Source organism: Salvelinus sp. IW2-2015, linkage group LG4p, assembly GCF_002910315.2.
Source record: "Salvelinus sp. IW2-2015 linkage group LG4p, ASM291031v2, whole genome shotgun sequence".
Lineage (NCBI taxonomy): Eukaryota > Metazoa > Chordata > Actinopteri > Salmoniformes > Salmonidae > Salvelinus > Salvelinus sp. IW2-2015.
The window spans coordinates 24,891,264-24,902,098 of NC_036841.1; the positions used below are offsets into that span (position 1 = coordinate 24,891,264).

General features: G+C 41.9%; 1 protein-coding gene across 3 annotated transcripts; it reads left to right on the top strand.

Moving 5' to 3' along the window:
* Nucleotides 1-456: 456 nt before the first annotated feature.
* Nucleotides 457-5,028, top strand: LOC111960747 (glutamine amidotransferase-like class 1 domain-containing protein 3, mitochondrial). Of its 3 annotated transcripts, none has more exons than XM_023982947.1 (5): nucleotides 457-552; nucleotides 3,430-3,542; nucleotides 3,883-4,054; nucleotides 4,220-4,421; nucleotides 4,532-5,028. In XM_023982947.1, the coding sequence occupies exons 2-5, from the start codon at nucleotides 3,435-3,437 to the stop codon at nucleotides 4,722-4,724; spliced, it is 675 nt and encodes a 224-aa protein (XP_023838715.1). In that variant the 5' UTR covers nucleotides 457-552; nucleotides 3,430-3,434; the 3' UTR covers nucleotides 4,725-5,028. The 3 variants fall into 3 exon arrangements, with proteins under 3 accessions (XP_023838715.1, XP_023838714.1, XP_070295231.1); XM_023982946.1 differs by lacking the exon at nucleotides 457-552 and adding an exon at nucleotides 1,177-1,207; XM_070439130.1 differs by lacking the exon at nucleotides 457-552 and adding an exon at nucleotides 1,618-1,649.
* Nucleotides 5,029-10,835: the final 5,807 nt, after the last annotated feature.

Here is a 10,835-nt window from a genome sequence, read left to right on the forward strand (position 1 = left end):
TTTGCATGCTGCTTGCCCTGACCAAAAGTTGTGCTTCCAGTGTAGCAGGTAAGACAATGTTCTGATTTTGTGACTCCCCAATGCACAAGGTGCACCTGTGTAATGATCATGCAGTTTAATCAACTTCTTGATATGCCACAGCTGTCAGGTGGATGGATTATCTTGGCAAAGGATAAATGCTCACTAACAGGGATGTAAACACATCTATGCACAACATTTGAGAGAAATAAGCTTTTTGTGTGAATGGAATATTTCTGGGATATTTTATTTCAGCTCATGAAAAATGGGACCAACACTTTACATGTTACGTTTATATTTTTGTTCAGTATACAGTGTCTTCATCAATATTGACACACTGACACCATCCATCCAGTGTCTGATTCTGAGAGATTTAGAAAAAGAGCAAACAGAGGGCAGTAAGGCAAGTAAGTTTCCCTTTTCCCTCCCAGCGTCACTAGTCTCCAGTCCCCGCCTCCATGGGAGGGGCCACAGAAGGAGGATATTAACGCAGTAGCGTTCGGAGTGAATAGGAAGACCTACTATTGTAACAAGGTGAGAATAACGTTGTCGATCAATTAATACTGCATCTATGTAGCCTAAGTAAACAGTTTAGCATTAATGTTGTATTTAGAGTTTAATGTAACACAATAGCTGTGGATATGTGATGACTGGTTCACATCTAACAGCCGATACTGTTTTAGGCAGTTTTAAGACGCATCTCTGCTGTTGGAGGTAGTAAAATTCCACATGTTAATTAGATAAAGACTTGCGACGAGACGGAAAGGCTACGTTTTACCAAAATAACAGRGCGCTTTCTGTGTTCTTGGTCTTATTTTTGCTGCAGTTTTTTTTACAAAAAAAACAAACGTGTGGTACCTTTTTTATTTAACTTGGCAAGTCAGTTAAGAACATTCTTATCTTGGCTAGCTTGCTGATATGTGGTCTGTTTCTGGTGCATYTATTTCATGATTCTCGTTTGCTACGACACCTGGCTACAACAGTGGCAACTTTGTTTGTTTCATAACGTTTAACCCAAAGGCCGGCAGAAGGCGATATTGAGTCGTGTAATTTTTACCATCCAAACGCATTGTATGCAACCGTCAATAGATTAGTATCCCTTGTGGACCGGCTCGTACCGAGAGGCTTCGATTGTATGCGTACTTTCCTTATGAAACACAATTTTCCACCACTATGCTAATCCCAGATGGTGCGTTCAGCCAATCGGGTTTAACAGACCAGAGCTGTGTTAGTATACCCATACTAACATACTGTATACTATTAGTTCATTTTAGTATACTGTAAACGAACAGTATCCTTTCAGTTGAGTTTACTAGCTCTTTGACAGTCTACCGGAAGTCGTTTCTATGCAACATCTTGCCAGCTAGTTAGCATAACAACAAATTATTAGTTGTACATTTTACCACTTCAGGAGTGCCAGATTGCGCTCGTACATTCAGAGCGTTGTCAGATTGTCCGTTTGTAAATTCAGAGCGTTTGGCTCTCATGGCACAGACTGGACGCTCCYGCCGAGGAGTAGGGTTGATTGAGCGTTGTATATAACGGCAGTCACGCACCCAATCTAACGTTGMCTKYRMKSTMRCWGYKASMKYRMAGKCCACAGACCATTTTACTCGCCCTAGCAGAGCTGGGTAGGCAGTTTTCATGTTATCCGTTGGTGACTGCAACTGCAGCTGGCAACAATTTAATTACGTTTTTTTGCTGATGTTTACTGACACCGCCCATATTCAACTGGTGTTGAGCGCTCGTAAATGTAATTATTCAGCGTTTATACGAGTGTGTTCTGAAATCGGAGTAACATTAGATGGCCAGCGCGAATTTACGAAAGCCCCTGAATGTCGATTGAGAACGCACAACGACTATACTATTTAGCTAAACTAAGAATGAGTCAATAGACGATGGGTAGTTAGCCTATAGTGAATATACTGGCAAGTTTGATGTATAAGTAGCTAACAACATAACGTTACCGGTACTATTGTAAAGCTATGCTATGTGGTTAGTAATTTGTTAGCTATGTTGTCCTTATCAGCCAACAACGTGTAAGGTAACTTATTTGGAAAGTCCTTACTTTATTACATTGCTCAAAATTTTCATAAGTTTGTCATAATTCGTTAAAGCAATGAATTTGTATCCGCTCTCTTTATACCTCATATTTTCTTCAAATCTGAAAACTACGTGAAGCCATTTCCTTAAGAATTGCATTACAGGWCCTAAAGTACTGAAATAGTGTCCTCTGTGTGTATACTTCATATTTTGGCGAATTTAGTACGACATCCGGGAACTTTTGGCATACTAACTATATCCATACTATGACCAATAAGCATACTATATACTCAAGCACGTCACAAATAGTACGGTTAGTATGAGTATTCGAATACAGCTCAGGGGTTCCGTTTCTTTTAGCGTACTGCGTTAGCAACATCGCATTTGTGGAAACCAAGGCTGTTTTAAGGGCAGACCTGGTTGTAACTAGATATGTTCGAGTCGCATTGGAAAAGTTTAGCTTATCCTCAACCTAATTCTCCTAACCTGCTGCATAAGTTGTCTTAACCTGTTGTAGGCCTATCTGAACCGTGCTTTAGAATGATCAGTGACCCGATGCTTATCACATCATCTCTGTGGATTCTGTACTTTTCCTCCCTCCCTCCACACCTGGCTCTCTACCTGTACCAGGTATTGTTGACTAGAGGCATTGGTGTGTTGCCTGGACACAGTCCTTTAGAGACTGATGTGATGATACTCAGGAGGCCAGTGTTTATCATTTGGCACTCACTATAGGTTAAAGCATTCTGCCCACACCCCTACAGAAATGGGATAATGCCATTGTGCTTTATTTTAGAAATGATCATGGCCCTGTTCCAACATCTCCAAATCATACAGCATTATTAGTGTGTTTTTGCTACCATAAAAGGTGACTGGAGAGAATTTAAGGCGGGTTGTAGCCTCGCAATATGGACGTGTGTGTATCGCGTACGACAGTTTGCTAAATCCCAATTTGTTGCGCTTGCAAATCCTAGAATCTCCACGTATACCAGAATTTAGTAAGCAATTTACTCTCCGTTGATAAATGAGGCCTCAGGTCTTTAAATATTTGATTGACTTCCCAGCAGCAGAATCTTTCTCACATCATGCTCACCTGTCTTCGTTGTCCCAAATTGCACCCTATTTCCAATGTAGTGCACTACTATTAAACCAGGGCTCTGGTCAAAAGCAGTGCACTATATTGGGAATAGGGTGCCATTTGGGACACTAGTGTACCTTACCTGACGCATTACCCGACATGCCATGTGATGTGTATTGATGAGAGAACAATAGGTGTTTTGTGACGGGTACAATCTAGAATTCAGTTTAATCTAACTGCTTGTTGTGCATCACTGTCTCCATACTGTAATTCTTGTGTGTCTTTTGCAGAAGTCATGGTGAAGTGCATAGCAATAGTTCTGTCAGGGTGTGGGGTCTACGATGGGACAGAGATCCACGAGGCGTCTGCTGTGCTGGTCCACCTCAGCAGGGCTGGAGCTAAGGTAAGGACTCTTTAACGTTTCCATGGGTAGTTCAAACTCAAGCTTCTCATGCTAACCTTCTGACTGTACAAGCCCAATCTATAGTCAGATTCCTGTGACAACTTCAGACATCCTCTAGTCTAGAAAGTGGTGCAGAGTTTGCATTGATGTGCATGTTGTCAATATGCCTCTGATTGCTCCTTTTACTGCTGTACTTTCAATCGTAGTCTCCCCCTGAGTGCTTGTCGTTGGGAATGCAGGTTCCAACCTCATTACCATGAACACTACTATGAAACTCCTTCTGGCCTGTACTGTAGGTGTAGATGTATAGTATTGACTGTCTAAACCCTCATCACCACAGGTCCAGATGTTTGCCCCTGACGTGGATCAGATGCATGTGGTGAACCACTGCGAGGGGAAACCCACGGAGGAGAAACGCAACGTCCTGCAGGAGAGTGCTCGTATCGCCCGCGGTGACGTGTCAGATCTTACCAAACTGGACATCACCGCTTTCGACGCCCTCGTCATCCCAGGTAAGCATTACTCCTTAATTTATACCTTCATCATTATATACCTTCGTCACTATCATGCTTCCATTATCATCAGCATACAACCATTACTCACCCTTTACCTTTCCAGGACCAGGGCTGGTTTCCACTGCTCTACACTGTGCTCAACCCAACTGTTGTGTCCTGCAGGTGGTTTTGGCGTGGCCAAGAACCTTTCTGACTGGGCTGTGAAGGGGAAGGAGTACACAGTTCAGCCCCAGGTAGAGAAGCTGATTAAGGGGTTCCACGAAGTAGGCAAGCCCCTGGCTATGTGCTGCATCTCCCCTGTCCTGGCTGCTAGGGCCCTGCCGGGATGTGAGATCACTGTGGGACAGGACAACGAGTGTGAGAGGTGGGTTAGTGTCAGTGGTGTGTGAGACCGTGTGTATACACTATGTCTCTGTTTGAATATAAGAGGTATGTGTTTTTAGCCCCTGCTGCTCTTCTCCCTCCCACCACTAGATGGCCCTATGCCCAGACGGCAACCACCATGACTGAGCTGGGCTGTAAACACGTGAATAAGAATGTGGGGGAGGTGCACGTCGACGTAAAGAACAAGCTGGTCACCACCTCTGCCTTCATGTGTAACGCTCCAATACACGAGGTGTTTGATGGGGTGGGTGTCATGGTTACAGAGCTGCTCAAACTGGCCTAGAAAGTCTGGGAATCAGAATGCTGATTTTGTTTTTGTCCCAAATGGCACTCTATTCCCTTGTTATAGTGCTTATGGGCCTTSATCAAAAGAAGTGCACTGTATAGGATGTKATTTAGGACTCTCACTTAGAATCATGTTTGTTGTTTTCCAGGAGACCATCCTGAACTGATTTGACTAGTGTCACTTACTGGATTGTTTAGAAAGCTGAAACAGACATCAGAAGCTACATGTTTCTGTTGCACCATATGTACTGTGATCTGTGCTACTATTTAAAATTGTAATAAAAGTGATGTAAAACAATCAATTCTGGAATGAATGATTTATCATTAGGGGTTCAAGCAGCGACGCCGTGTGAAACCCTATTTGTTGGTGTTTTATTATTAGGGGTTCAGCAGCGACGCTTGTGCATCCTTATTTCGACGCTTTTGCATCCTTATTTCGATGCCAAACTACCACGTGTGTGTGTGAGCTCTTTTCATGTCATCCAACTAATTTAAACTGCTGGCGTTAGATAAATGGCACTTGGATTGAAACCCATGCTATGGTCAGATTACATGCACACCAGTGGTGGGTTTGGCGTTGAAATAAGGATGCATGAGCAGAAAACAACCCCATACCTACCGTAAAATATGGTGTTGGATCTTTGATGCGATGGGGATATTTTTCATCCACTGGAATCAGATATTTCAAGACACATTTCAAACCACCTTTGTAGGTGTGCTATTTTGTGTGTTTCGCAMTAACTTATTTTGTAGTTAATGCTGTTGCTACCGTCTCTTTATGACCGAAAATAGCTTCTGGGTATCAGAACCGCAACTTCACCTCGAACTAGACAATGATTTTTTTTATTTGAATCCAACGCAAAGGATATACTGCATCTCAGACCAGGCCCAAATCCTTGTCAATCGCTTGAAGAAAAGATGTAACTATAGCGGTCGGAGATCGGGATGCCTTGTGAGAATTTGTCAGCAAGAGTGTAACCCACCTCTATTGGCCAGCGTGCAATCACTGGATGATCTCCGTTCGATACTGTCCTAACAACGGGACATTAATAACTATCTTATGTTTCACCGAGTCGTGGCTGAACGACGACACTGATAATATACAGTTGGCTGGGTTTTCCATGCATCGGGAGGACAGAACATTTACATCTGGTAGGACGAGGGGTGGTGTGTCTATTTTGTCAACAGCTGGTGCGCGATGTCTAATATTAAGGAAGTCTCGAGGTATTGCTCACCTGAGGTAGAGTACCTCATGATAAGCTSTAGACCAAATGATCTACCAAGAGTTCTCATCTATATTTTTCGTAGCAGTCTTACAAACACAAACCGATGCTGGCACTAAGACCACACTCAACGAGCTGTATAAGTAAACAAGAAAATCCTCATTGAGAGTTGGTGCTCCTAGTGGCTGGGGACTTTAATGCAGGCAAACTTAATTATGTTTGACTTCATTTCTACCAGCATGTCACATGTGCAACCAGAGGAGAAAGACAACTCTAGACCACCTTTACTCCACACACAGAGATGCTTACAAAGCTTTCCCTCGCCCTACATTTGGAAAATGTGAGCATAATTATATCCTCCTGATTCCTGCTTACAAGCTAGAACTAATTCAGCAATTACCAGTGACTCGCTCAATACGGAAGTGGTCAGATGATGCGGATGCCACGCTACAGGACTGGAATATGTTCCGGGATTCATCCAATGGTATTGAGTATACAACCTGAATCCTACTACACCGGCTCTGACACTCGTCGGATGTGACAGGGCTTGCAAACTATTAGACTACAAAGGGAAACCCAGCCGTTAATAACGTTCCACTCGTGAGGCCACTAGGACATTTGACTGCAGCAAAAGGCAAGAAATCTTAAAGCACTTGGGTTGCTGCATCTGAACATTAGTAGCTTATTTCCTAAACTGAATTACATAAAGATCTGGGCTATACAAACAAATTCGTACATTCTGGTATTGACAAACTTGGATCTCTAGCGACATTTTGGACAATATTAATATTGAAGGTTATGTGTTCAGAGCTGACAGACAGGGGAGAGGTGGTGGAGTGGCAATTTTTATAAGAAAAAATATTTATCTGTCTGTACTGAAATCCATGTCCCTTGTCAAAAAAATGTGAGTTATCTTTAAGCCTTTGTGGAAAATGTATCCATAACTGTCGGCTAATCTTCGTGCAGTTACGGAGTTAACTAGTTGTCTTCTTTTACTAAATCAGAAGTTATTATCCTGGGTGACCTAAATTATGATTGGGAAATGTAGGCTTCAGACAATCTAAAAGACGTGTAATGATCTAAACCTCACCCAGCTGGTGACTATGCCTACACGGCCCAAACCTAAAGATCCTTCAAAGTTGACTCATTGATCTTATTCTAGTGAATACACCAGAGAAATATGTTTCTATTGGTGTCTCCACCCAAGATATTAGTGACCATTGCCCAGGTTGTGTTACAGAGGTGAGAATACAAAAATGTAAGCCTGTGTCAACACTAAAATAAACGTTAAAAACGTCAGTGAGCCTTGAGCCTTTTTTCAGATGTCTTCAATACTATTGTGGACAATAAATAAGGGTTAAGGTTAGATCAAATGCCTGGAATTATCAGAAGTCATTCATAAAATATATGATCCTTGGGTCAAGGCCAGGAACACAGGCTTAGGCCCGGACTGGCAAGCTTTTAAGCAACTGAGGAAGCATTGTGTAAGACAAATCAGAAAGGCTAAATCAGATGTTTGTATGTAACCACTATTTTGGATTGTAATGGGAACCCTGCTAAATTAGGGAAAACTGTCAAATCCCTTAAGGGTTCTACTTCCTCCTCCCTGCCACAACAAATTCATTCAGACATTGGCCTCATTACAGAATTTTTTTTAATCATGATGCACTTATTCACCATTTTATRTCAGCTGGCTTTCTCTTTGAAATAACTTATAACACAATTCACAATGATATTGGGTTGGATGCTAAATGATCAGACAAATGATAGTCAGAGCTTTTCTTTCAGGCTATTTACAGAAAAATAATTCCTGAATGCTTTGCTAGCAATAGACAACAAGAAATCCAAAGGGGCTGACCAATTGGATCCCGGTCTGCTTAAGTGTGGAACACCCATCAATGTTGGCTTAATAACCTTAGTAAATGTACAACTTTGCTCTTTTTTAATCTGAGAAATTCATTTTGAATGTTAACCATTAGGGTTTAGGCCTTGGCATAGCACTATTACAGCAACCACATTAGTTGTTAAATATCTAGGCAATAATTTAAATAGACAAATGAAATGGACCTGTCAAAAGCTTTTAAAACTGTTGATCATGCTATTTTATTGAATAAATTGTCCTCGATAGGCCTGAGCTTTGACACCTGTTCATGGTTTAATGATTATCTTAGTGACCGAACTCAGACCATCGTGATTGATGGGGTTAAGTCTGCATTTCTTGATGTACATAAATGTGTACAACAGGGGTCAATTTTGGGACCTGTTATCTTCACTATTTAAATAAACATTATTGGTCAGTCTGTTAAAAATAAAAAAAATTAATCTATATGCGGATGATACTATTATGTACAGTTGAAGTCTGAAGTTTACATACACCTTAGCCAAATACATTTAAACTCAGTTTTTAACAATTCTTGACATTTAATCCTAGTAAAAATTCCCTGTCTTAGGTCAGTTATGATCACCACTTCATTTTAAGAATGTGAAATGTCAGAGTAATAGTAGAGAGAATTATTTATTTCAGCTTTTATTTCTGTAATCACATTCCCAGTGGGTCAGAAGTTTACATACACTCAATTGGTATTTGGTAGCATTGCCTTTAAATTGTTTAATTTGGGTCAAACGTTTCGGGTAGCCTTCCACAAGCTTCCCACAATAAATTGGGTGAATTATGGCCCATTCCTCCTGACAGAGCTGGTGTAACTGAGTCAGGTTTGTAGGCCTCCTTGCTCGCACATGCTTTTTCAGTTCTGCCCACAAATTTTCTATAGGATTGAGGTCAGGGCTTTGTGATGGCCACTCCAAAACCTTGACTTTGTTGTCCTTAAGCCATTTTGCCACAACTTTGGAAGTATGCTTGGTATCATTGTCCATTTGGAAGACCCATTTGCGACCAAGCTTTAACTTCTTGACTGATGTCTTGATATGTTGCTTCAATATATCCACATAATTTTCCCTCCTCGTGATGCCATCTATTCTGTGAAGTGCACCAGTCCCTCCTGCAGCAAAGCACCACCACAACATGATGCTGCCACGATGCTGGTGTTCTTCGGCTTGCAAGCKTCCCCCTTTTTCCTCCAAACGTAGCGATGGTCATTATGGCCAAACAGTTCTATTTTTGTTTCATCAGACCAGATGACATTTCTCCAATATGTACGATCTTTGTCTCCATGTGCAGTTTCAAACCGTAGTCTGGCTTTTTGCTGGCGGTTTTGGAGCAGTGGCTCGTTTCTTGCTGAGCTGCCTTTCAGGTCATGTTGATATAGGACTCGTTTTACTGTGGATGTAGACACTTTGTACCTGTTTCTTCCAGAATCTTCACAAGATCCCTTGCTGTTGTTCTGGGATTGATTTGCACTTTCGCACCAAAGTACGTTCATCTCTAGGAAACAGAACGCGTCTCCTTCCTGAGTGGTATGATGGCTGCGTGGTCCCATGGTGTTTATACTTGCGTACAGATGAACGTGGTACCTTCAGGCGTTTGGAAACTGCTCCCAAGGATGAACCAGACTTGTGGAGGTCTACAATTTTTTTTTTGAGGTCTTGGCTGATTTCTTTGGATTTTCCCATGATGTCAAGCAAAGAGGCACTGAGTTTGAAGGTAGGCCTTGAAATACATCAACAGGTACACCACCAATTGACTCAAATGATGTCAATTAGCCTATCAGATGCTTCTAAAGCCATGACATAATTTTCTGGAATTTTCCAAGCTGTTTTAGGCACAGTCAACTTAGTATATGTAAACATCTGACCCACTGGAATTGTGATACAGTGAATTAATCTGTCTAATCAATTCTTGGAAAAATCACGTGTGTCATGCACAAAGTAGATGTCCTAACCAACTTGCCAGAACTATAGTTTGTTAAAACAAGAAATGTGTAGAGTGGTTGAAAAACGAGTTTTAATGACTCAAACCTAAGTGTATGTAAACTTCCGACTTCAACTGTATGCTATTAACCCGACTGTTGATCTGGCTGTGTCAAAACTACAGTTAGATTTGATAGCTATGCAGGAATCCCTTGCTGATTTAAATCTTGTGCTTAATACAGGCAATACTCTCATAAGAATGTTTCAGATTAACTACATGTTCTCTCATTAGATGGTGCTCCAATCAAACATGTTCCCATATATAAATACTTACGTACATGGATTGGTATGGATTTGACGTTTATAAAACATAGATAGATATCCTACCAACGGGACATTAAAAACTGTAATATCTTATCTTTCACCGAGTCGTGGCTGAACAACGAAATGAATAACATACAGCTGGCGGGTTATACACTGCGTCGGCAGGACAGAACAGCAGCTTCTGGTAAGACGGGGTGGCGGTCTATCTATGTTTGTAGACAACAGCTGGTGCACGATATCTAAGGAAGTCTCGAGGTATCAGTCTCCCCCTCAGGAGACTGAAAAGATTTGGCATGGGTCCTCAGATCCTGAAAAGGTGCACCATCGAGAGCATTCTGACGGGTTGCATCACTGCCTGGTATGGCAACTGCTCGGCTTCCGACCGCAATGCACTACAGAGGGTAGTGCGTACAGCCCAGTACATCACTTGGGCCAAGCTTCCTGCCATCRAGGTCCTCTATACCAGGAGGTGTCAGAGGAAGGCCCTATAAATTGTCAAAGACTCCAGCCACCCTAGTCATAGACTGTTCACTCTGCAACCGCACGGGAAGCGGTACCAGAGCGCCAAGTCTAGGTCCAAGAGGCTTCTAAACAGCTTCTACCCCTTAGCCATAAGACTGCTGAACATATAATCAAATGGCTACCCAGACTATATGCATTTCCCCCTCCCCCCCTCCTCTTTAACGCTTCTGCTACTCTGTTGTTATCTATGCATAGTGTGGCAGATGAATCAAAATTAGTTGGGTAACATAGAT

What these genes read in the sequence shown, in the direction of transcription:
- LOC111960747 (XM_023982946.1), top strand. An exon ending in CGACGCCCTCGTCATCCCAG is followed by an intron (nt 4,055 to 4,219) that starts GTAAGCATTACT and finishes TGTGTCCTGCAG; the next exon opens with GTGGTTTTGGCGTGGCCAAG. An exon ending in CAGGACAACGAGTGTGAGAG is followed by an intron (nt 4,422 to 4,531) that starts GTGGGTTAGTGT and finishes TCCCACCACTAG; the next exon opens with ATGGCCCTATGCCCAGACGG.